This window comes from Protopterus annectens, chromosome 13.part0 (assembly GCF_019279795.1).
Source record: "Protopterus annectens isolate FY-2018-M chromosome 13.part0, PAN1.0, whole genome shotgun sequence".
NCBI classification, from domain to species: domain Eukaryota; kingdom Metazoa; phylum Chordata; order Ceratodontiformes; family Protopteridae; genus Protopterus; species Protopterus annectens.
The window spans coordinates 1,233,818,152-1,233,845,205 of record NC_056747.1 but is presented as its reverse complement, the minus strand read 5'-3'; the positions used below and the strand labels follow the sequence as shown (position 1 = coordinate 1,233,845,205).

General features: G+C 44.0%; 1 protein-coding gene across 1 annotated transcript in view; it reads left to right on the top strand.

Annotated features, from left to right (window-relative positions):
• MYO1D (myosin ID) overlaps positions 1 to 27,054 on the top strand; it is a 2,136,961-nt gene that overhangs the window by 534,125 nt on the left and 1,575,782 nt on the right. The window contains exon 2 of the mRNA XM_044055239.1: positions 2,839 to 3,047. Within this exon, the coding sequence (XP_043911174.1) occupies positions 2,839 to 3,047 (209 nt within the window). The remainder of the gene's footprint in view (positions 1 to 2,838; positions 3,048 to 27,054) is intronic.

Here is a 27,054-nt window from a genome sequence, read left to right as displayed (position 1 = left end):
GGACGCAACTATAACTCCATTAGAAGTAGCACTGGAGACTAGATTAGTAACATAGCTAGAGGTGATAAGGTTTGTATCTCTAGACAGGAGACCAGTATTTGGAGCAGGCATCTATTTCTGTAACTCTGATGTGTGCCCTTTCTTCTGGTGTTTCCTCCTTTATTGTTCTGTACCTTAAACATTGTACACAATCTCCTGACCTTGCACTGTCCCTCATTTTTACTCTGTCTTACTATTCCACCCTTTTCCCCCATGTTTTTTCCTCTGCAGTTCATTTCTCCACTTATTTTCTTCCTAAGTACACCTCCAGTAATAATCTTGCTTATACCTGCATATCAGCTGGTTCTGTGTCTAAATGCTTTTGAACTTTTGCATGATTTGTAAAATTTATAGGTTACAGAACTGATGATTTGTAAAGTTTATAGGTTACGGAACTGGATACCAAAACTTCATGTAGATGTGATCCGTTTGCTGCAGAGGTGTATTACTTTTTCAGGCTTTCCCCGCCTTGAAAAAATAGGCAAAGATGAGTTATTGGAAGTGCCTTGTCATGATGTACCAATTATAAGCTGGTAATCTGAAATGCAATTGGCTAGGCCCTACACATCAGTCATCAGGGCACATTTTACACACAAGACAGAGAGATAAAGGGACTGAAAGTTTGATATCTGTACCTACCAGCTAGTGAATGTATTACTGCTCCAATATCACTAGTACAGTACAGTACAGTAACATTGTCCTGTCCTTTGGCGAGGTCATTCTTTGTCTCTTGATTTTCTGGTTTACATTTATTTAATGGGATTTCTAGTCACTGATTCTCTGACACTACTGATCCACATTATTTTCCTTTCCATTTCCCCAGAATATGGAATTCCATACTTCCCTGTGATTATATCACTGCCTCTGTGGTGAAATTTGTAATTAAACAAAATTGTCTGTGGATACATTGAACTTTTGAAATATTAAGTTACCTGGTTGATTTTGCTTGTTTTTTGAAAATACTACAAATTTAATAAGTTCTAAGTAAAGACACCACTTGACTATGAAGGATATATATAAGTCAGAGTTACACTGAATGCTTGCTTCAGAATTCTGCAGCATACTTTCTCCAGAGGTATACTGTGCAATGTAGCTGTTATTTATATGCTGATACGGTTCTGGATGTGCTTGAAGTTATATAAGGGCACAGAAGGTGCTTGAAGTTATTTTAAATGTATTTTGTTTACTTAACTTCATAAGTTACTGTACTTATGTTTTGAGACGGGAATTGTGTGGCTAAATAGAGTTTTTGTTTAAAACGTAAGTATTATGTTGCCTTCCTAATAAAAACATCACTGTGGTGCTATGACTTTAAATTATGTTATTTCATTTAATTTAATTTGTAAACCAGATGAACCTACTAGGTACAAACCTATTTTCAGGGGCAACCTGGGAGCACTGTCTGATTAGGTGACTTATCACAGTCACACACTAGAGAAATGGAGGCTGAGGGAATGAAACTCTGGATTATATAACAAAACCCTTTAGTAGCTCATAGCTTTAACTGGGCACTTAGGCAGCCACGGTGGTGCAGCGGGTAACGTGGTTGCCTCACAGCAAGAGGTTCTCCAGTTCGATCCTCGGCTGGGGTGCCTTCTATGCGGAGTCTGCATGTCCTACCTGTGGTCGCGTGGGTTTCCTACAGGTGCTCCAGTTTCCTCCTACATCCCAAAGACATGCTGTAGGTGGATTGGACACTCTAAATTGGCCCTATGTGTGAGTGCGTGTGTGTTCCTTCCCTGGAAGGTTGGGCGCTGGGCTGGCAACTCGACACTGTAAAACTCCACTGCCAATCATGAGAGGACAAGTGATCTGCTGTGGTGACCCCTAACTGGTAAAAGGCCGAAAGAAGAAGAAGCTTTAACTGGGCACTAAATGGTTATACATATTGCTAATGGACATCCTCCTAAAGTAGACAGTACAGCTTCAGAAGTTGTTAAACATCTAAAACTGTAATGCATCCATATATCCCGCCCTAAAAAATACATATTCGATATATGACTATATTAAAGAAATTCATTTTGAAAGAGTTGCACAGATGCTAAATTGTGAACTGCTAAGAAGAGGTAAGAGTTAATTCTGTTTGGAATTAGAGACTTTTCAATGCAGCAGTAAGAGCTACTGGGGTTTGAACCCAAATAAAATAATTTTGTTGTGATACCATCATTTGGATCTCTCTTGGCTTTGACACTTCTTGTTATTGCTGCTGCGGATTCTTTGTCTTCATTCTTGTTCTCAGATTTCTTATCAGTGGCCATTTGCACTTTCAGAAACATTTAATTGTCACTAATGATTTTCTGCAACTTTGAACATTTGTGTGTCCTCAAATACTAATTACATGGATAGAAAACTGTAGTCCAGAGGCTGGTAAGATGCATATAGCTATTTTCCTTGATATTTGTTGCCAGCTTCACTTGACTGCTGTCGTTAAACATAAAAGCTGACCATCAGTAGATCTCAGTATTCAAGCTAGGTAGATGGCATTGCCATATTTCAGATAATGTACACTGATTTATACATCTTGTCGTATTAAAAATAAAATATATTATAACAGCATTAAGGTACTAGTTTAATAACATCAGCATGTTTTGTTGGTACCAAGTTTGTAAACTTAGGAAAGTGCAATGAGGGGTCTGGAATATTTTTCCTGAAAGATACCACCGTTGAGGAGTGGTTACAGGGTCATTAATGAAAAATGCATTTAAGAGCATAAGCACGTCATATACATTAATGTTGATTGTTAAATCAAAAACTCAGTCACATTTCAGTTACAGCTTCTTTTCTTTTTGCTTCTTACAGGTTTGAGAAACATCGGATCTACACTTACATTGGTGAGGTGGTAGTTTCTGTCAACCCCTACAAAAACATTAATATTTATGGTAAAGATGTCATTGATCAGTACAAGGGCCGTGAGCTGTATGAGAGGCCGCCTCATCTTTTTGCGATTGCTGATGCAGCATACAAGGCAATGAAGAGACGATCGAAGGACACCTGTATCGTTATATCAGGTATATGGGGAGTGGCACATGCATTGCTATAATAAATGTAATGGGAGGTATATCTCCAGGGGAATAAAGGAAAACAGCTGTCTTCCAGCATTATGAGGTTATGCCTGGCATGTATATGTGCACTATAAATATTGAGAATGTGTGACTTTCACCAGCCACTTGTGATCATCATCAGTCTATTTTCTACAGTTTTTGCTGAGGACAGAAAAATAGTTGGTGATATTGTAGTTGAGGGCCTCACCAGATGCGCAGTAGTAAGCCCCACCAAAAACCCACCCCCCTTGATATGTAATTCATGAATATGCATTCCCTCCGAATGTACAACCGAAGAAAAAGTGCACTGATATTGTAATAAGACAGTAAATATAACAGTAAACTGTTTACCGACATCTGTAATTGACAAGTTTTATTGCACTAATAATATATATTATAATCAGTAAAGAAACAAACCCGTCAAAACACATGTCATCAGGCTTTTTACTGTGTAGCATTATAGCTCTCTTTGACAGAATCAGAATGCGATGGTTCACTGTCCCAATTAATGTCCAAATGGACTTTTTTTTTTTTTTTTTGGTGCAGGCGTCACAGCCGACTCTTCCTCTGTATCATTGGCAGGACCTTTTACAAGAACAGCTTTCCTGGGCGATACTGTATTAACCGTTTGTGTACATTTAATATTTTCATATCATGTATGCACGAGCAAATTAAATATGCAGACCGGGTTGTCACTCAATTTGCGACACGCTCACTTCTGCGTGAAATGAACTGGTGAGGCCCTCAACTACAATATCACAAAATAGTTACCTTTTTATGTAACATTTTTATGTCTTATTTCAAGGGGTTGAAGGCTGTGCTTGAGTGTACTTTATATGGTGTGGACAAGTGTGAACTAATTTTCTAGGTGCTGCTTAACTTGTATTGAAGTAGCTTATGAAACTTTTCTCATCACAAGACACCGATGCTTTAAGTTGAAACAAAATGCTTAAAGTGCAAACGTCTGTTGCTTATTCTGTGGGGGTAAACTACCTAATTATTATAATTGACTCTGGGGTTACTGTACCTTTAAAGAAAGGGAACAAACATTTTAATATCCACTATATTTTGACCATCTTGATGTCCTTCATATGGATCACTACTGTCATAGCCTAAGCTATATAGATTGTATCCTGTACAAGATACAAGAGCAGACCACCATCCAAAGTTTTCAGAGCACCTTCCATGTTCCCAAACATGGAGCTAAGCTGTAGCTAACTAAAAGACAGATGTTATGTAGTCGTATCTCGCCTACATTCTTACCCGTGGGTTCGGAGCCGAGTATCGGCTCTGACTCGGCCAAACTTTTCTAGCTCGAAGTCTTCTATTGGCTGGGCTAAGCAGGTATCCCATGTTGCACTGCTGCATATCCCAGATCTCATTTGCCGCTCATGTAGCTCGGACGTGGTCTCGCTCTTGGCTGTGGCTAAGTACCTTTTTCTTGTCTAGAGAAAAAATTTTGTTCATAAACAAAAAGCTATTTACATAGCTATTGTCTTAGTGTTATTTAGGTTTTGGTAGTGTGCTTGTTTTGTGGTATCCCACTAACTGTTCCCTCAGGCTAGGCCCGTTTCAGTTAGAGGACCTAGCCCTTTCGTCCTGTCTGTTCGCTAAACCGTTTAAGTTAGAGGTTTGTTTTCTGTTCCCTTACCTTGTGGTCATTAACCATTTTAGTTGGAGGTTTTTGACATAGTTTGTCTCAGTGTGTGTCTCTAGTGTGTGTGTACTGTTTCAATTTATAACTGGTTCCCGCATTTTTTGTGGTGTTGAGCATCTGTGAGTTTTCTTGTCAGACTGTTTCTTAGGTTGCGTTGTTGGTGTTTGTTGTGAAAAATGTCCAAAGATTCCAAGGAGCACAAACCTTCGGGTTTCAAAAAGTGCTCCAAATGCGGGTACAAAATGTCCATCACCGATGGGCAGTCTATTTGTGTCTATTGCCTGGGAGCCATTCATCTGCAGGAGTCCTGCAGTTTTTGCCATGTGTTCAGTCCCAGAGTGCTCCAAGAGAGAAAGAATAAGCTGATCTTAAAGGGACTCTTGAAACCCTCTTTCGAAGAGGCCTTTGATTCTTCTCCCAGTGCTAAGTCTAAATCATCCAAGTCTAAAAAGAGATCTCCGGCTCCGTCAGCTTCATTGGAGCCTCCGGAGAAAGTCACAAAAATTGCATCGACCTCCTCGGCTCCACTGTCCTCGGGGCCGCAGGAGGTGTCGGTGTTGATGGAACTGGCGTCGGCTCCAATTATATTGGAACCTCTTCGGAGCCGATCGCCCAGTCTCAGACCAGTTTCTCTTGAGAGGAGATCTCGATCTCCCTCCCTGTCCTCCAAATCCTCCAGGACCCTTTCGGATGTGGATGTTGATAGGGTGGTCCAGAGGTTCCTCCAGTAACCGGTTTTGGCAAAATTGTTTTCAGCTCCAGCCCAGTCTGCTCCGGAGCCCGTCCCGACCCCTTCTTCGATCATCCCTCCTCCGAGCGCATCTCTGTCTTTGGAGCCGGAGTGTTTCGTGTCATGTGATGTTCCTAGGCCGGTTCCGATGGCCCCTCCGGCTCCATCGGTACCGACATCGGCTCTGACCCCGTCGACTCCGTCCTCGGGGTTCGGGACTTGGGATTCTTCAGTCGGGCCCGAGGGGGACATCTCGGGACATATTTCGGTTCTGAGTCTCCCTCTCAGTGCCTCGGCTCGGGGAACTCCGACTCCCGTCATGGTCTCGGAGGCTGGCCGGTCCTCGGACTTGGGGGGGCTGGCCTTCGAGGCCATGCGGATTGCGCTGGCCAGATCGTCAGCTACATCAGGCGGATCGGTCACTCTGTCCCCCACCACTCCGGTGAGCGCCTCTGATCACCACCTATCCGTGGACAGCAGAGCACCAAGGCCTAGGGATACCCCCAAGAGTGGTCCCCAACTTTCTGAGGACCCTTCAGAGTTCGTGCCTGAGGAGCCCCCTAGAAAGAAAACGTGCAAGAGGAAGCACATAGACTCCCAGGATGAGTCCCTCACCTCTGATACTGACCTCGAGGAATCGGAGGGGTCCCCCAAGTCATCCTCTGATGATGTTTCCTTCTCCAACATCCTGGAGATACTGAAGCAAAGAGGTGACTGGCCCGTCCAAAGCTCCTTCCGAGGAGGAGTCGGTCTTCCTTAAGGCCTTTGGTGCTCAGCCCTCCACCTCCTGTGTGATTCTGTGGAGCCCATACCCAGGCGTCCCAACAAGTTTCTTTCTGCTCCCCAGGGTAAGGAGTTCTTGTCCAAAGGAGTCCCTGTAGATGCCATGGTGGTGGCAGCCACTCAGAAGGAAGTAGCAGAGACCTCTTCCTCCGTCCATCCTCCTAACAAGGAGTCTAGGACCATGGACTGGTACGGGAAGCATACCCTCTCATCAGCAACCTTTACCTTGCGGTCGCTGAACTATCTGCCTCATTTCACTCAGCTCCAGAGAGATCTCCTCAAGGAGTTAGGAGATACTCTTGCGGGTAACGTCCCTGAGGCGGTGGCCCAGACGGTTAACACCCAGGTGTCTACCCTCAATTCCATTGTCAACTCCTCCATGCGGCTCATTTCGTATGCAGCCGAGGGAGTGAGTAGGGCAGCAAGCTCAGGAGTCGCCCTTAGAAGGCAAGCCTGGCTGCGCCTTTGTCACTTCGCGGAGGCCTTCAAGTCTTCCTTTACTGACGCCCCCTTTGATGGTTCTTCTTTGTTCGGAACCAAAGTGAAAGACACCTTCACCAGGTGCGAGCAAGAGGGAAAGACCCTGTCTGCCGTAGGGGTCCGTTTTTTCCTTCCTTCTAGGCGTTACCCCAAGACCCAGCGGGGTGGGAAGATGTGGTTCAAGAAATCACAGAGGTTTTTTCCTGCCTCACAAGGTGAGTCCCCCTCCGGAGGCAGAGGAGGGGGAGGTTATTCAGGGAGATGCCACCCTAGAGGCAGAGGGGGCCCCCGCAATTCGGGAGACCGCGATTCCTTTCACAGCTCTCCCTACTTCGTTCCTGAGGGAGTGCTCGGCTGTGCTTATCCGGAGCCAGTTGGGGGTCGAATTTCATTATATCCAGAAGCCTGGAAAAGCATCACCCAGGACCGATGGGTATTACGATTAATTTCCGGAGGTTATCTCATTCCGTTTACATCAGACCCCCCTTCAATCAGAAAAATCCCAGACGTTCCACGCAGTCAGAGGGATCAAGCAGCCTCAGAGGTTTCAAAGTTGTTAGGAAAAGGAGCCATCCAGCGTGTCCCCTCAGACCAAATCGGATTAGGGACTTATTCAAGATTCCTTTTGGTGCCGAAAAGAACATGGGACCTGAGACCCATATTAGATCTCAGCCAACTGAACAACTATGTACAGAAGTCCAAGTTCCGTATGGTCACACTACAATCGATTCTCCCATTGTTGGGAGAGGCGGTATGGATGTGCTCCATCGACCTCAAGGATGCTTACTACCATGTAAAAATGGACAGGGCATCCAGGAGTCACCTACGCTTCCGGCTGGGAGCCAGTCATTTCCAGTTTCGAGCCCTGCCCTTTGGTCTCACCACAGCCCCCAGGGTGTTCACCAAGTGTATGGCGGTGGTGACTGCTCACTTGGGACGTCAGGGATTCCAAGTGTTTCCGTATCTGGACGACTGGCTCCTTACTGCCCCCACCAGGCATCAACTAGTCCAAACCAGGGATGCTACCATCACTCTATGCCAACAGTTGGGCATAACACTAAATTGGGAAATATCTGCTTTGTTGCCCTCGCAGCGTGCCACCTTTATAGGTGCAGAATTAGACACCATTTGAATGCGAGCATTTTTACCGCAGGAGAAGATCAGAGTCTTACAACAACAAATACACATCCTGATGCCCATGAGGAAAGCGAAGGCAAGATGGGTTCTCCAACTCCTGGGGACCATGGCAGCAACAATTATGTTGGTCCCTCTAGCGAGATTGCACATGAGACTCCTCCAATGGCTCCTCTTTGTTCAATTGTCTCTCCAAAAATTTCCACTTTCTCACCCCATTTTGCTCACGGACAGATGCAAACAGGACCTCAGTTGGCGGCTTTGCGCCAACAATTTGGACTGGGGAAGGCTCTTCGTTCCACCCATCCCGGTTGCCACAGTGACCACGGACACCTCCCAGATGGGGTGGTGGGGCATTATCTTGGCAGGACAGTCCAAGGCACGTGGCAAGATCATGAGATACATCTGCATATCAACGTCCTAGAGATGAGAGCAGTGCTACTTGCGTTGCAGGCACTTTCAGAGCTTTCTATCTCTAGGGACGATTGCAATACACTCGGACAACATGTCAGTAGTGTAGTATCTAAACAAGCAAGGGGGAACCAGGTCTTACCCCCTGTGCAGAGAGGCCATGCGAGTGTGGCAGTGGGCAGTAACTTCCCAATGGTTTCTGGTGGCAACGCACATTCCGGGGAAGTCCAACGTGATTGCGGACAGGCTAAGCAGAGCTATTCTGATGCCTTACTACTGGTCCCTGAATCGTCTAGTTGCAGAACGAATCTTCAGCAGATGGGGTCAGCCTTGCTGCGACCTTTTCGCCAGCCCCCTCAATGCTAAATGCAGCAGCTACTTCACGCTGATCACCCCACAGGGGGAGTCACCCAGGGACGCTCTGGTTCACGATTGGCCCTCCGGTCTGCTTTATGCTTTCCCTCCGTTTCCCTTGCTGTTGAAGGTGATTCAGAAAGCGCAATCCTTGGGAAGCAGAATGATTCTGATTGCTCCATGCTGGCCTCGTCAAGTCTGGTTCCCTTTTCTTCAACCATACATTGTGGACACTCCTTAGATTCTGGACCCCCAACCAGATTTACTGACACACATGTTGGGACAGTTCCACCCCTCTCTAATGACCCTCCAGTTGACAGCCTGGCTACTCCACTTCCATCGTTAGTTAGGGTTCATAAATTTTCACCGGAAGTGGTTCACATTTTATCTTCCTCTCATAAGCCATCTACTAGGAAGATTTATTCTAGCAAATGGAAGAGGTTTTCTATTTGGGCGCATACCCAAGGAATTGATCCTTACACAGCTCCAATTGCTTCAGTCTTGGAGTTTTTGTCTATGCTTTTCCATCAGGGTTCTGCATCAGCTACCATCAAAGTTCAATTGGCAGTGATCTCTAATTTTCATGTGGCTAATGAGCCTAGTCTCATGGCTCATAGACTCTGCAAGGCTTTCCTGAAGGGTACTCTGTTACATCGTCCTCCGGTCTCCGAACCTATCATGCCCTGGAATCTCAATTTTTATTTTACAAGCCCTTACATCACCACCTTTCGAGCCTGCAGCTACCTGTGAATTGAAATTCTTGACCTGGAAAACAGCCTTCTTAACAGCAATCACTTCAGCAAGGCGAGTTTCAGAAATTCAAGCCCTGTCTATCAAACCTCCATACTTTAATCTTCCATAAGGACAGGGTTTCTCTTAGACCAAACCCTTCCTTTCTTCCTAAAGTGGCTTCCGTATCTAATCTTAATCAATCCATTGAGTTGCCTGTATTCTTTCCTCATTTTTCAAGCAAGGCAGAATTTAAATTTCATCAATTGGATGTACACAGACAGTTACATTTCTGTCTGTACCGAACAAAAGATATCCGGAAGTCTGATCAACTATTTGCCTCCTTTTCGGAAAACAAAATTGGGTCCCCGGTCTCCAGGATCACCCTATCCAGATGTATATCTAGTTGCATCTCTTTCGCCTGCCAAGCAGGAGGAAAAGATCTGCCATTTCCAGTCAAGGCTCACTCTACTCGGGCTGTTTCTACATCTACAGCCTATCAAGCCAGATTGTCAATGGATGATATATGTGCTGCAGCTACTTGGGCTTCTCCTCACACATTTGTTTCTCATTACAAATTGGACGTGGTTTCTAGGGGCAGGTTGTCCTTTGGTTCCACAGTTCTCAGGAGTATTTTCCTATGAGCCACCCAGGATGTAGGTGCTAGGGACACTGTCCCACGGGTAAGAATGTTGGCGAGATAGGACTACATAACATCAAGAAGTTATGTACTTACCATAACGTTCAATGTATGTAGTCCATCTCGCCTCACTTTCTTACTTACCCGCCCACCTTCCCCCATCTTGGAGGATCTGGAGGTTAGGTTTCTATCTACAAAGTTCCCTTTACTTTAGCTTATTCTTTTTATCTGGATGTTGTGTATGCATGGAGTATGAATGAGTATTGCAGCAAACTAGATCTGGGGATATGGAGCAGTGCAACATGGGATACCTGCTTAGCCCAGCCAATAGAAGACTTTAGCTAGAAAAGTTTGACCAAGTCAGAGCCGATATTCGGCTCCGAACCCACGGGTAAGAATGCGAGGCGAGATGGACTACATACATTGAACGTTATGGTGAGTACATAACTTCTTGGTTTGTGCACCAAGTCCTTCAGAGATTTTCTGCCACCAAAGAAAGTGTTCCTGTTCATGCTATTGAGGATCAACAGTCAGCTAATGCTGCTCCATTACTAGGTAGATAAGGTGTTGTTCATACTGATTACTGCTGCAGTAGCTTTAGCTATATGGGCTATAACTGTATAGGACATAACAGCCAGCCAGCCAGCTTCCAAGGCTTCTTGGTCCATATCATGAGTCATCTTGAGCTGAGCAAACCAAAAAGACTTATTTGGGCACCAAGCCCTGCCGCAGAGAAAGGTGCTCCTTTGTTGGCTTACAAGGATTGTCAGTCAGTTAATTCTGTTCTGTTGTTAGGCATATAAGTTTCCACTGGGGGGAAAAAACATTCCATGCTACTTTTTAGTTGTTTAAACTAAGGATCTGATGTTGTCTGTTCAGTCTTCATCAAACCTGTCTCTCTCCGTTACAAGCTTGGAAACATTTTCTGCACATGGTCGTCACTTTCTCTCTCTCTCTTCTTTCTCCTGCTGTTATGTCAGAGAAGTCTGACAAACCCATTGGGTTTAAAAAATGCACTTCTTGTGGGCATAACATCCCTGTATCTGATGTCCACAGGGAATGCATTTACTGTTTGGGTCCTGCCCATCTTCAGGTGGCTTGTTCTATCTGCGAGGCCTTTCTTCCCTGGGCCCTTCCAGACAGAAGAAATAAGCTTGTTCTCAGGGGTTTTATTTCCCCTCCTTTTCCTGCTGCTTCTGTCTCAGGGGCTTAAACTCCTGCCAAAAAAGTCTAAGGAGTCCAGGGACGATAAGCAGTCTCCAGACCACTCTGTGTCTCTTGAGTGAGAGCCTCCAAAGAAGGCCCTGAGACCTTTGGAGCAGAGTTCCCTGGCTCTGATACTGGTGTCTTCCTCTTCACCCTGTGCCCCAGCTCCCTCTTTGGAAGCAGAGCTTGTGGCGCCGACCATGTCTCCAAGGGTTGCTTCCCCCATGTATCATTCCAGACCCTCCTCTATGTCCTCGTCCATCAGGTCCTCTCAGAGTCTGTCGGAGAATGAGGTAGACAGATTGATGAGGAAGTTTCTCTGTACACAGATGCAGAGGAGAGTCCTTTCAGCTCCATCCCCTATGGGATCTGTGAGCAGATCTTCTCCAATCTGGCCTACCATTTCGGATCTCCTGGATCCGTCGGTCCTTGGGCCGATAGTCTGTCAGGCCCGATAGTCCTTACTTCTTTGAGCCCGACTGCTTTCTTGATTCGCTCTTTTCTGACTGCATTGGGGCTGAGCATGTCTCCGATGCAAAGCCTTGACGTGGAGTCTGGGGGGATGGCTTTGACTCAGAAGCTCTTGGAGTTGTTGCTTCCCCTTAGTGCCTCGGCATCTGACAGCTTGGTGCCGATTCCCCCTACAGAGCGGAGGGCTGCTGGTGACCAGGAATGGTCTGTTCCTGATCCCTCAGGGCATGAGAGGCTTCCTCAGGTCTCTGGTAGTCCTTTTGCCTTTGAGGTGGTGGAGAGGGTCCTCTCCACTCGTAAGAGACCTCCAGCTCCTAGAGTTTTAGATCCACCCCTTCCCTTCCTGAGCTCTGTGTTGGGAGACCTCTCTTCTGCAATTGGGGAAGCTAGCTCATCAGGGTCTTCGGACAGTTCGACTTAGGGAAGCCCAGACTTCTACCAGCACCTCCCCGGAGCACCCTACTGAGGAGATTCCCCGGAAGAAGAGTCGCAAAATGAGGCACCTAGATTCCCAGAGGAATCTTGTCATGTCAGACATGGACTTTGATGAAGGGAAGTGGTCCCCTAGATCTCCAACTGATGTCTCCTTTGGAGACATTTTAGAAATTCTGCTCCGGAGAAGTGGTTGGTTGGTTGGTTCCAAATCCCACCCCAGATGAGTTAGTGTTCCTGGAGGCCCTCAGGACCAGCCCATCTACATCATGGGTGTTCCCCCCTGCAGACCCCTCATGGACCTTGTGTCTGCAAGGGCATGGAAGGAACCAGATGCTGCAGACCCTATCCCTAAATGAGCGGATAAGATTCTTAGTGCCCCCAAGGATTGACCTCACTGGACAAAGGGAACTCCAGTAGATGCCATGGTGGTGGCCACCAAGAAAGAGCTTGCCCAGGAAAGCTCTACTGTCCATTTCCCTAACAGAGAGTCTAGGGCTATGGACAGATTTGGAAAAGGGTCTATGCTTCTTCCACCTTTGCCCTCAGAGCACTGAATTACCTTTCCCACTTTACAAGGCTACACAGGGACTTACTTAAGAAACTGTCTAGCTCCGGCCCCGTGTCCATGATGGCAGAGGAATGGACTTCCTTTTTCTCCTGTATGGCCATTCTGCAGTCCATTTCCAACACTTCCATGAGGTTGATCGCTCACGCAGTTGAGAGCACCTCTACAGCAGCCAGTTCTGGCATTGCCATTCGGTGCCATGCCTGGATGCAGCTGTGTGATTTTGCGGAACCTTTTAAGGCATCTTTTGTCTATGCCCCCTTTGACGGTTCCTCCCTCTTTGGATGACTGTTTGTGACACACACTCCCACAGCGAGAAAGATGGAAAGACCCTTTCTGCCATTATAATCCACTTCTTTACCCTGCAAAGGTCCTTTTCCAGGAATCAGCATGGGGGAAAAAGTTGTGGTTCAGAAAATCCCAGGGCCCTTTCCAGGACACTCAAGGGGATTTTTCCCTCAGAGGCAGACAGGGGAATATTTTGAGTGGTAGATGCTGCCCTCAGGGCAGAGGGGGGTCTGCTGAATCAGGGGTCATGGAATTTTCCTTTGGAAAAATCCTTGCAAGTATCCCTGAGGTGCTGCTCAACTGTTCCTCTCTGGATGCAGTTGGGGGATGATGCTCCTTGCACCAAGAAGCCTGGTTAGCCATCACAATGGGTGTAAGGTTACTCCATTCCCTTTTTAAATCTCCCCAAACCAAAACAACACCTCCCCAATGTTCCACCCAATCAGAGGGAGGCAGTAACTTTGCAAATTGCAAAGTTGCTTCAGAAACGAGTCATCCAGGAGGTCCCCTCAGACCAACGCGGATCAGGGATCTACTCCCAATTCTTTTTGGTTCCAAAGAAAACAGGGGATTTCAGGCCCATACTGGACCTAACTTACCTGAATAAGTCAGTTAAACATTCAGTATGGTCACAGTTCCATCCATCCTTCTCTTTCTACAGAAGGACAACTGGATGTGCTTGATAGATCTGAGGATGCATACTATCACATCAAACTTAACAGACGCTCCAGAAGGTACCTCCATTTCAGGCAGGGAGCTAGTTACTACCAATTTTGCATGCTTCCATTTGGGCTCACCACAGCCCCCAAGGTTCTCAACAAATGCATGGCAGTGGTTGCAGCTCACCTCAGACTGCAGGGATTCCACATGCTTCCTTACCTGGAAGACCGGCTCTTAGTCCCACCATCCAGGAATCTACTGATTCAGGCCAGGGATTTTCTATTGCAACTTACCCCAACCTTAGGGACTCCCATAAACCTTCAAAAGTCACAATTATAACCTATACAAAGGATAGATTTTTATAGGAGCCCACTTGGATACAAACAAAGCCCTGACCTATCTTCCACAGGTCAGGATTCTGTTACTACAGACACATATCAGGCAAATGCTAGCATTATGAGGGCCTCCAGCAAATCTTGTCCTCTGGGCTCTAGGTTCTATGGCTGCAACAATAACTTTACTACTGACAGCTCTCTTACATATGAGAGTCCTGCAGTGGACATTCAGTTCAATGGTCCCTTCTGCATCATCCCCCAATCATCCTGTAAGACTGTCTCGAGTATGCAGAAATTGTCTTTATGGTGGCTTCATGATCCAGAAGTGTCTCAGGGCCGACCTTTCATTCTTCCCACCCCCATTGCCACGTTGACACAGACACCTCCCATCTGGGGGGGGGGGTATTACCTGGGACTGACAGTTCAAGGCATGTGGACTCCCCAGGAGACCAATCCGTATATCAGTGTCCTAGAGATGAGGGTGGTGCTTTTAGCATTGCAAGCCCTTCACTCTCTTCTTCCTCTGGGGATAATTGCGATTCAGACTGACAAGATGTCTGTGTGGTACCGCAGTAGACAAGGTGAAACAAAGTCCTATCCCCTTAGTAGAGAAGCAATGAGAGTGTGACAGTGAGCTGTCTCTGTCAACCACTTTCTAGTTGCAATGCACATTCTGGGGAGCACTATATATTGGCGGACAGCCTCAGGAGGGTACTATTGATGCCTCACAAGGGTCTCTGAATCAGTCAGTGGCAAACAGGATTTTCCTCAGATGGGGTCAACCCTGCTGCAACCTTATTGCCTCTCCCTTAAACAACAAGTGCAGCAGATACTTTGCCCTGATCCCTCCACATAGATAGTCACCAAGAGATGCTCTAGGCCATGGTTGGCCTCTCGGCATTTCTCCCTCTTCCTCTGACTCCCAGTTTTCTTCAGAAGGCATGCAGGTTGAAGAGCAAAGTGGTCCTCATTGCCCTCTTTTGGCTTTGACAAGTTTGGTTCACCATCTTGTGGTCTTACCTAACTTGCCCTGCATGGACACTGGACTGGTTTACCATCTTGTGGTCTCACCTAACTTGCCCTGCATGGACACTGGAACCACTTCCAGACCTTTTGTCTCATACTTCAGGACAACTTCATCCAGATCTTCACAATTTAACCACATGTTTTCTCCAGTTCTGATGATCGCTAGATCGTCCAGGCTTTCTTCCCCAGTCCAAAAGATTATCATTTCCTCCCATAAGTCTTCTACCTGGAAAATTTATAAAAGTAAGTGGAAAAGGTTTTCCATTTAAGCCCAACAGCATCACATTGATCTGCTTACAGTGCCCATTTCTGCAGTCTTGGACTTCCTAGCTGGTCTTTTTCATTCTGTGGCCAGCTTCTCTACTGTTAAAGTTCAGTTAGCAGCCATTTCTAATTTTCACATTGGGGAGAATGCTACATCTTTAGCGTCTTCTAGACTTTGCAAAGCCTGTCTCAAGGGTACATTTCTTATTCAATCTCCTATCAAAGATCCTACTCCTCTGTGAGATCTTACATTGGTTCTTCAAGCTCTCACCTTACCCCCCCCCCCTTTGAACCTGCTGCTAGGGCAGATTTGAAGTTCTTGTCCTGGAAAATAGCCTTGTTAGTAGCTGTGCCGAAGAGAGTTTCAGAGCTTCAAACGTTGTCTTCCAAACCTCCCTATCTTATTTTTCATAAAGACAGCGTTACCTTATGTACTAATCTCTCATTCTTACCAAAGGTTGCTTCAATAAACACCATTAATCAGTCCATTAATCTCCCTGTATTTTTTCCAAATTTCCAAAAATAAGGGTGAATATATGTTTCATCTTTTACATGTTCATAAACAATTGAGCTTCTACCTGGATAGAACAAAAACATTCAGGAAATCTGATCAGTTGCTTGCCGCTTTCTCAGATTTAAAAAAAGGGAAAGCTGTTGTTAAAGCTACTATTGCTCAATGGTTAAGAGATTGTTCAACGAATACACATGAGTAATAGTGTTCCTTTACCCAAACCAGTCAGAGCTTATTCCACGAGATTCCTAGCCATATCTTAGGCCTTCTGGTCTAGAGTTTCTTTAGAAGATATTTGTGCTGTTGCTTCATGGGTGAATTCTTACCTTTATTTCGCATTACAAACTTGATATCATACCCAGAAATAGGGCTGCTTTTGGCTCTGCAGTGCTCCGGAATATCCTTCCATGAGGCTGCCCAGATCTATGTAGCTGGGGAATCTGTCTCACAGGTTTGATGAAGACTGAACAGAGACAGTATCAGATAAAGAAGTTATGTACTCACCATAAAATTCCATTTGTGTTTTCTGCTTCAGTCTTCATCAACCTTCCCTCCCTCCTTCCCCCTTCCTTATCTCTGAAGGGCCTGATTGATTATTCTGGGAACCTTTGTTCCTGTTTTGAGCTCCTGAGCATTCTTTTAATTTCTATTATTTGTTTTAAGAATGTATTTTTCTCTACTGAGAATATTGGCAGCAAACTTGATCCGAGGTATCTGAGAGGAGCTAGGCATTGTGGATAGGGTGGGAGGGGCTATAGCTTGGAATTCTAAGCTTGCTGACGGCCAAGTCAGTTCCAAGCTCAGAACCAAGATCCACAGGTTTGATAAAGACTGTAGCAGACAACACAGATGGAACATTATGGTGAGTACATAACTTCTTTTTTTTGTGAAAAACAACTATTTTAAAGCTACAGAAAAGTATTTCTGTTAACTGTGTTTATTTCACTTTTGGGGCCTGGGAAAAGTGTTAAAGTGCTTTTTACTGTTTTTGTGGGAAAAAAGTGACATTTTTCTACTTTCCTGTTTTACCAACTATTGCTTCAGAGCTTCCCCAGGAAACAGGCGCCATGTTTGATTTGACTATGGAACAAACAACCTGTCCCATGATTGGACCTTCTTCCAGCCACAAAAGAAAAACATAACTAATCAGTCTCTGCCATCATAGAAGGCTGGTAACTTGCCACAACCACTGATGGGTGACACTGCTGTGGCCAAAGCTGGTTCCTCAGACCACTCATCTTTTTCCCTTTTTAATTTCTCCAAATCTTTTGGGTTTCTATTACCATGACAGGAATGGACCCCATTCCTAAGTCAAAGTACAATTAAAGTTCATGAAATTAGTATTGTTTCACTCTTTGATATCAGCCAAAAGTGCTCTTTGCAGCACCCACAACATGCCCAGTAATGAGTCCTTTTGCAGTTTGTGCGAAGTTACATGTATTGGTAAAGTATCTAAATAGGATTGTAGACTCTTATAAGACTTGTTGCTCCTACTACTATTGGAACTATCTGTACATCTTTTTTCCACATTGCTGTCGTTTCTGCCTGCAGATCCTGATATTTTATGACTTTGTGTGTCCCTGTACACAGAACACTGTAGTCAATGGGTGTGGCAATTTCAATGATCAATGCTACTTTTGTCTTCTTTTCCTGGACCACTATATCTGGTTTTCTAGTGTCTATCTTTTGAACTGTTGGTAATGGATGATCCTGTGATGTAGACTTCATCATTTTCTATGATGCTTTGTGGTTCATGTTTCCAGTGTTTTTCAACCACTTCAGTACCATAGTGTTAGCACAATCCCCAGTGCAGCAGTCTTGCCACATTATTATGCCTTTTGGTATACAGTCCTTCTGTCATTAGTATGTCACAACCAGCAGCAAGGTGTGCGGCAGTTTCCAATTCAGTTTTACAAAACCTACATTTGTCTGTTTCTCCCAAATGTTCAATGGACTTTATAAACCAGCGTGTACGCAGCCCACTGTCTTGGGCCACCAATATTAAACTTTCATCTGTTGGTTTGAATTCACCTCTCCTTAACCATTCCTGTGTTCATTCTGGATCAACATGCGGTTGTTCCAGAAGTTTTCTATACTCGCAACTATATTCTGTACTTCTTACTGCAATCTGTCTTTATATGCTGTACTATTTATATGCTCTGCTGTTTTTCTGCTTCTACTAAACCTTTTCTCTTATAAACTCTTGTCTTCCTAATTTCCACATAACTACTTGGTAAAACTGGCTTATTTTATTTCAGTAAGACAGGTATGCAAAACAAGCAAGTCAGAGTACCTACTGCCTTTTCTTATTGTTTCTGTAGACTTGCATATCTGTGAAATCAGGGCCAGCCCTTTTCATCATACTGTTGGCTATCCACCACTTTTCTGGTCTATTCTGATGCTTCCCCTCCCCACAAGAACAATTGCAGCCTAATCAGGGCCAGCCCTTTTCATTATAACCTATAAACCTACTGATAGTATTCCTTCATCTATTGCCTGCTATGCTCCCCTCCCTGCCCCCAGTGGTCCTACCTTTATTACAAACAGTAACCACTCCCACCCTTCAAACAACCTATAACATCACTACACCTATACTTCCTCCTACTCAGCTAATATGTACAAGCACACCATACCTGTACTCACTGCATGCACACTCCTTGCGTACATCACGTTACCAAACCTCCACCATTCCCGCACTCAACCAGTACCACTGTATCACCACACACACCACCACTCATATTCCACCTCTACTCTACTACTCTCTCATCAGGTCAACAACCTTCCCAGTACACCCTCTATATAGACTACAGACCACAATACCTAAACTACAAACAGCCCCACAACCTAACATAACCCTGCCACCATACCTATTACCCACAGAACACAATCAAAAAACTTCCCTTATAAGCAAGCATATACAGAAATTGATAAAACTAATAATCTCATCCATATCCAACCTAGCACTCAGTGAAGACATCCATCCCAATCCTTGTCCCTCAATCTCCAACCCCTCTCCTCATAATCAGACTACAAACCACATCTTCTCCCAAATCACAACCCATAGAAAGCCAACCGACCTCCTTCTGATAAGCCTAAATATTAGAAGTATATGCAACAAGGTGCATGAATTCCATGCCACCATAGACTTCTACTCCGCTGATGTGATCCTTACAGAAACGTGGTTAAAACCACACATTACTAATGAGCAAATCCTCCCTACCGATTACAATATACTAAGAGTAGACCGACTAAACTAAAAAGGAGGTGGTATAGCTATAATATTTAAGCAACATCTAGACATCCAGATCTTAAAGTTAGCAGCTCCCCAAATAGGTAAGGAAGAAATAATATATAACAAACTTAAAATAAACCAAAATAAAACCCTAAACATAATAGGTTGCTACTTCCCACCTGGCCACAACATCACTCCACTTGAAAACCTCCTCAGCTGGACTACCCACCACCTACCCCAAGAAACTTTAATTCTAGGAGACTTCAACACTGACTGGCAATCCTGCTCTAGCAACCACCCATCCCATCAGGTAAACCTTCATGGCTTCACCCAACTAGTTCAGTCACCTACTAGGATAAATAACTCCAGCAAACACACTACCCTTGATTGGATACTAGTCAATAAGAGCCCCCAGTCATATATAGCAGGCTGCTTATCTGACAGCCTCAGTGATCACTCCCCAACCTTCCTACTAAGAAAACACCTTTATAAAGCGAAACCCATCATCTACCGTCAAATACGTAAAAAAAACTAACTTCAACCCTCTCTCATTCAGCTCATCCCTAAAAGACTGTAACTGGCAACCTCTAAAATACCTCACACTAGATGACGCAGTTGACTACTTTAATAAAACATTCCTAAGTATCCTTAATTAACACGCCCCCATAAGACATTCCCGAACTAGAGCCCAACCATCCCCATGGCTACAAAAAAACACCAAGTCTGAAATGAAAAACAGGGATGAAACCTGGGACAACTGGCACAAAACCAAAACCCCCTCTACTAGGCAACAATTCCTAGAACTACACAATAGAACCAGAAAGCTTATAAAACAGGACAAAATCCAATACTACCAGTCTGCCCTTACCTCCTCCCAACATAACCCCAAACAATTCTGGTCCTCAAACTCCATCCTCCACCCAGGTAAAGTAAGTACACCCACTCCTAACTTAACTCACTCCTCCGAAAATATTGCTACCTCTTTCAACAATCACTTCACACAAACCATACTACCACTAGCTAGACGACACAACCCCCCATAAACCCACACCATCAACTACAACGAACAATCTCCCCACTAGCTTCTCTTTCTCTCCTGTTCCTACCTCCAAAATAAAACCACTATTAACTAAACTTAAAACCACCAGAATAGCAGCAGACAACCTCCCAAGTGAATACCTTCACCTTGCCACTGATGCTCTAGCCTACCCAGTATCACTCTTGATTAACAGATCTCTGTCAGAAAGTTACATTCCCACACTATGGAAAGTCTCACACATAATTAATAGATCTCTGTCAGAAAGTTATGTTCCCCACACTATGGAAAGTCTCGCACATAATTAACAGATCTCTGTCGTCAGAAAGTTATGTTCCCCCACACTATGGAAAGTCTCACACATAATTCCACTACACAAAGGAGGCCCCTCCACAGATCTTACCAGTTACCGCCCCATAGCTATTTTCTCACCACTCTCCAAAATACTAAAGAGATGCATTCATTATCAAGTCTCAGATCACCTCCTTGCTAACAACCTCCTCTCCAACACACAGTACGGTTTCCGACCTAACCATGGCACCACCACTGCCTTACTCTCTTTCTCTAACACTATCGTACAAAATAAAAATGCAGGTTATCTCTCCTCAGCTACCTTCCTAGACCTCTGTAAAGCTTTCGACATGGTCCCACACAAACAACTCATCTCTCTTCTCAATAACCTATCCTTTTCTCAACCAGTCATCAACTGGTTTCAGAGTTACCTATCTGACCGTCAACAAGCAGTTGTTTGGCTGGACGACCTATCCCCCCAACTACCAGTCTCCATAGGGGTTCCCCAAGGGTCCATCCTGGGATCCCTACTCTTCTCTATTTTCACCAATAATCTAGCGTCAGCCACAACACATGGCACACTCATACAATACGCAGATGACTCAACCATCATCTGCACAGCCCACTCCCTACCCGAACTGCAAAAAGTCACACAGGAAGCATTTTCTTCTATTGAAACTTGGTTATCAGATGCCCAACTAATACTCAACCCAAACAAAACAAAAGTACTAATCTTCCAACCTACCAAACGTACCCTAGACAGCTCTCACTTTAACATCACAGCAAAAGACAACACCATCCATCCATCCTACATAACACGCCAAATTACTAGGAGAAGAATAGACAATAAACTGAACTTTGACTTTCACATTTCCATGACCATTAAAAAAGTGCACAAAAAACTAGGAGCATTATATAGAAATCAACAACTACTTACCAAAGCAGCTAAATTTTTGGTAGCAAATTCTCATCTTATCTCAATACCCTACTCTACGCATCTCCAATATTTACTAACCTTAGACAATGTGACCTAAATCGAAACCTGCTACAACAAAATCGCCAAATTTGCCACAGGGGCTTCCTACCGTACTCACCATGGTCTCTCACTAGCAGAACTGGGCTGACTAGAGCTCCCCCACCTCCTTCAATGGTACCAACTCGCACTCACCCACAAACTAATAAACCAACCACTAAAAGTCCCATCCCTCCAGAATCTACACCAACCCTACATTGCCACGAGACCACTAAGATCCAGCCAGAAAAACCTCCTACAGGTCACAAGAGCCAATAACTGCTGGAGAAGCATTAATCTCCTGCACTATACCCAAACTCTGGAACTCCCTCCCATCCTCAATTACCTCTGTAACTTCTTGCACCCACTTCAAATCCTTACTAAAATCACACTTAAAAACTTGGCAGATATGCCCTTGCAACCCCCCCCCCCTAATACCATCCACTCCACCCACCCACTACCTTTCTCGCCCCCTAATAACCTACTCTTAGCATGCTTGGCTACTCATGTTCCCAGCTACACACCACATAATACTAATTTCTTGTAGTAACAACTGCTAATGGCTGTTATGTACCTCAAAAACAGATTGTATCAATTGTTCACTGATGAATCTCAACTACATTTGCAACCATGTTTAGTATATGTCACCATATTTTAAAATTGTACTATGTTCTACAGCTGTTTTACATCTATGTTTTATTCTTATCTTACATCCTCAGCTGGACTAACGTTTATATTTAAATGCTATGTTTTTTAACTGTATAATGCAAGTAATACTTAATGTGGAGCTTTTCTCCCTAGACCTCCGCTGAAAATGGACCTGTGTCCAGTCAGACTCTCCCGGTCAACAAATGTAAATAAATAAAATAATAAATAAATATGCATTTTCCACATTTCTTGCTTTCTCATCTGGTCCTTCACCTTATATTCTTTCTTTTGTTTTTTGGCACATTCAGTTGCTGGCTGATTTTTATCTACTTCTGGTTTGATTTCCATTCCTGTTTGATGCTGGTTTGCTTCTGCTAGGTTAAGCAGGTAAGTCATCTTAGATTTAATTTCCTCATGTTTCAAAACTTTCACTACATTTGGGTCTTGTGAGGTTAGCAGATGTGTGGAGTCCCACGATTGCAGATCTGTACATGTAATCAATTTCAAGGGTGCCCATCCCTCCTTCGGAATGGGGAATATATAATCTTGGTATGCACTGATTTTTATAAATCATTTGGTGAGCATGAAGCATCCTTCTTGTTTTAATATCTAATCTATCCAACACGTTTTGGGGCCAATCAATCACTCCAAAACTGAGTTAGGACAGGAAGAGCAAATTGGTTTATAGCTTGGATTTTGTTCCTAGATGTCAATGCTGTTTTCATGATTAATTTAAGTCTTCTAAAGTATTCCTTACTAAGTTTTACTCACATTTGTTCATAAGTTTTACTCACATCTGTTCGTGTTTTATTGATGATCCTTCATCATTTCCCAAGTATTTCTACACTCCCTCATGCTCAAGTTCTTTTATATCACATTCTAGTGCCAAACTGATTTTCTTGGTGTTGCAGTTTTCCTGCTTTAAAGGTTGCTTTTGCACATTTATCAAGGCCAAATGACATTGTAATGACATCTGAAAAATGTTTGACAGCCTGCAGATGTGCTTTCAGACTTCTGACTTTTGGAGTTTTATTGACCCTCTGCAGTTCATTAATCTTAATATGTCTACCTGTGTCCAATAAATCAAGCAACTCTTCCCTTAGTTCATTTTCTTTCAGAGTGAGGGCACATCCTTTGTCTTCTATTTCCTGCTGGCATTCTATAGAAAGTTCTGTAGCATCTTCCCCTGCATACCTCTAGTGATGTTCTTTATAGTCAGTACTGCAGTACTGATTCTTGAGTCTCCCTGCCATGCAGAAACCCATAGCTAACCTAATTTCCAGAGTCTTTTCATCATTCTTAGCTGACAGCTGATGGGTGATGTCCTGACATGTGGGTATAAGAGGGTCATCCTTTGGCACCATTTTAGTTCTTTCTAGCCGTGTAGTCTGATGCACTACTACATTTATCCAGATGTTCACAGTCCATCAGCCAGCTCATTTTTCTCCAACGTTTCTAACAAATGATTTTCAAATAAGTATCCCGCTGGAGAATTTTTTCTGATTAATGTTCAAAAAAGTTAATAACTACTTGAAGTGTGGGAAACAAATCCTGCAAAAAGACTCATTCTTTTTGTCTGTTTTGTTAGGGCCCTCTGCGTGATATTTCTAGTTGTGAGGATTGTGCTACATTTTGAGCTGAGACCCTTAACCATAGGGCTGCAGTCTTCACAGTACACATGGAGTTCCCTTGTTCCTTCTCGTTTTTGTTTTCCAGTGTTCCAGAAACTACTTTACCAAAGAAATGCAAAAACAAAAAGCTTAAATAAAAGGGTTCAGCAAACATTGGGATTGGGAGGGTGGCCTAATGGTTAAGGTGTTTGCCTTACAAACACAAGGTGCAGGGTTTGAGTCTCACAAGGGATAATTGGATAGGCTTAAAATGGCTCGCAAGGGCAGTTAGCTTAGTACTTATCTATGAACCTATGAACAATGGTGATCATTCCACATCTGCATTTGTTGATCAGTGACTTTGATGAGGTGCTTTTGCAGCCCCCTGGTCTGATGACTACCAGGCCCAAGACCTCTGGAGTGACCCCTCAGGAGATTCCCATGGCAGTGGGACATTTGATTTTCTATCCCCAATGCCAACATCAGTTAGGTCTGAAGTCACTCAGCAGGCCTTAGCTGCTGATGCCCGAGCATTGGTTATCGAAGGAGATGGGTTATCTTCCATGGTAGTTTTGCAGGATTATTATATAGTCAGTTATATTATGTAGTCCATTATATATGTGTATATAGTGATGTAAATGTATGTCTTTTAGCCACTGATGTTAATTTTAAGCTGATTTGGTTTGCTGGATGACTTAATTGATGATGTATGACTATTTAAGGAGATTGTAGTGTTTTTAAAATGGTCTGATGACGCACCTTTGAAATGGTGCGAAAGCTTACCAATAAAGTATATTTATGGTGTATTTTTTGCCATGTTTTGTCTTCTGCACTGTTTTTTCGCCTTTGGGGTTTTGCAGGAACACATGCCAGTAATCCTGACCAAGACCATGGTTGCCCAACCCCAGACCAAGTTCTCTCTTGTTAAATGGACACCTAAACTAGAGAGACCAGTCAGCTTACCTCAATTTATGTCCCAGTCATCAACAACCAGATTAAAACTCAGGACCTCCTTAAAATTTCCCAGGAATTTGACCTTTAAGAAATCTAGGGAGACCAGCCAGGCGCTACAGCCCACCCCTAAAGCCCCTCCCCACTAAAAGACAGAGCGATGTCTGTTTTCAAGAGGAATCTGATTCTGAGGATCTGTCTGACTGAGGATCCAGTCACTTTCTGACCAAGTAAAGGACAAACTCCTGAATGCCCCTCAGGATAAAGAATTTCTTTTTGGCCCCCTGCAGAGAAGGTTTCCAATATATTGGATAAAAAAGGGAAGCAAATAAAAACTGTGAAATATTATTTGTCTACCACCCCTGATATAATAGGAATTATTCTTCTAAGTCTTGGTCTCTGCCTCTAAGGCAAGGTAATGATTGGCCTCCCTGATTAGAAAGACCTAGACAGTCCAGAAGATGGCAACTTGAGCAATGCCGTAGACCTGGGGGGATCCCAAGACTCTGCCCCGCCCGGGAATAGCTAAGACTATTCACAGTTCCTTCCACCTCTCTCCAACACCACCCTCTAGCAGTAAGACTTTCTTCCATTCTACACCACTGGAAACTCATCACCTCAGACCACTAGGTACTAAAAATAATAGAAAATGGTTACTTTATTCAGTTCAGAGAAAAGCCTCCCTTCTTGGCCAAAGCTATCAAAAACCAAACGGCTCTCCATCTCCCCCAGTCTTGCAAGAATTCTTACAAGGATCCATTTAACCAGTTCCTGCTGGGGCAGAAGCAGCAGGGTTCTACTCCAGGATTTTTTTAGTCCTACGAAAGGAAGACGCTTAGAAACCAGTCATAAACCTGTCAGAGTTAAACAAGTGCTCATATATTCCCAAATTTAAAATACAACCCTTCAAGAATGGGTTTATGTTCAGCCATTGAACAGAAAAAGCATTGAATGGCGTGTTTCATCGAACATGCTGTTCAAGCCATTCGAGTAAGGTCGCATTATGGTAGGGATCAAGAAATTTGCCCTTTCCCCACTGCAGTGTGATCTTGGAGTTGGTATATATAATTAGCGGGGGTGCCCCCCCCCCCACGAGTAGTTTTGATGAATGGCATTTTCGATGTAATGCCATTCTGTGATTTTTCCGGTCAATGACTGAATATAGACCCTTCAAAAACTGCTACCTTTTCATGAGCCTATATTCTGAAGGACACATATCTTCATGTCCCTTTTGCAAAAGAGCACATAATAGTCCTTGCTTTACCATTTGGATTATCAACTGCACCCACAGGTGGGGGCGGTTGGCATAATGGTTAAAGTGTTTACCTAAGAGACACAAGGGTCAGGGTTTGATTCTCATATGGGGTAACTGGCTAGGTTTAAAATGGCCCACAAGAGCAGTTAGCCTAGTACTAATTTATGAATCTATGAACCAGAGTTTTTGACAAATGTCTAGCTCTGATTATATCCAATTGCAGAAAGTTAGGAGTGTGCATTTATCCCTACATGCATGATTGTCTCATGCAGGAAAAATTAATCTTGTAACTTCAAACAGCCTTACAAGATATCATGGACTGCTTTCAAAGGGGAGGGCTCATTTTCAACCTCCACAAGTCCCAAATTCAGCCCCAGACAATAATTCTCTTTCTGGATGCACTGATAGACTGATAGATTCTGTACAGCAAAAAAACCTTCTTAAGGGCAAAGTGTCCTTTCTGACTGACTGTATGCTCAGATTACTGCCAAAGCAGAAGTCATGACAAGGGAATTTCTAAAGGCCTTGGGATACATAGCTCACGAGAAACATCCAGTGGTTCCTGAAAAACACTTGGGAACAACATTCGCAACCTTTGGAAGTCCTGGTGCCTCTTTTGCCCTGCTTGAAAAGGGATCTTATATGGTGCAAAGACATCATCAACTGAATCCAGGTGCAAACTTCTCTCTCTACCAGAGACAGACAAGACCTTCACCACAGACAATTCAGAGGTAGTCTGCGGAGCACACTTAGGACCCATGAAGGTGCAAGGTATCCAGACCCCAGTACAAAGAAAGCTTCACATAAACCAGAAGGAATTGCTGACAATACTTCTAGCAATGAAAACCTTTCAAAGCAACCTATCCCCAGGAGCGCTACAAATATGGACAGACAGCACCACAGTTATGTGTTACATAAACAAACAAGGGGGGACTCATCCCTATTCTTTGTGCAGAGTAGCAATAAAGATTTTGCTCTTAGCACAACAGCTGCAAATGACAATGGGTAACATCCTACATGCTGGGCCAGAGTAACACCTTATCAGATTCTTTGAGCAGTGAATTTCTGGACCTCATCCATTAATGGAGACACCCCCAGTATAGACCTTTTTGCTTCTCATAAGAGCAGACAACTATAAAGGTTTTGCCCCAGAACCAACAAACAGAGACACAGAGAGCAGACGCTTTTTCCTTCAAATGGGCAGGCCTCTTTCTGTATGCCTTTCCTCCATTCCCCATGATTCCCAGGATGTTGATAAAG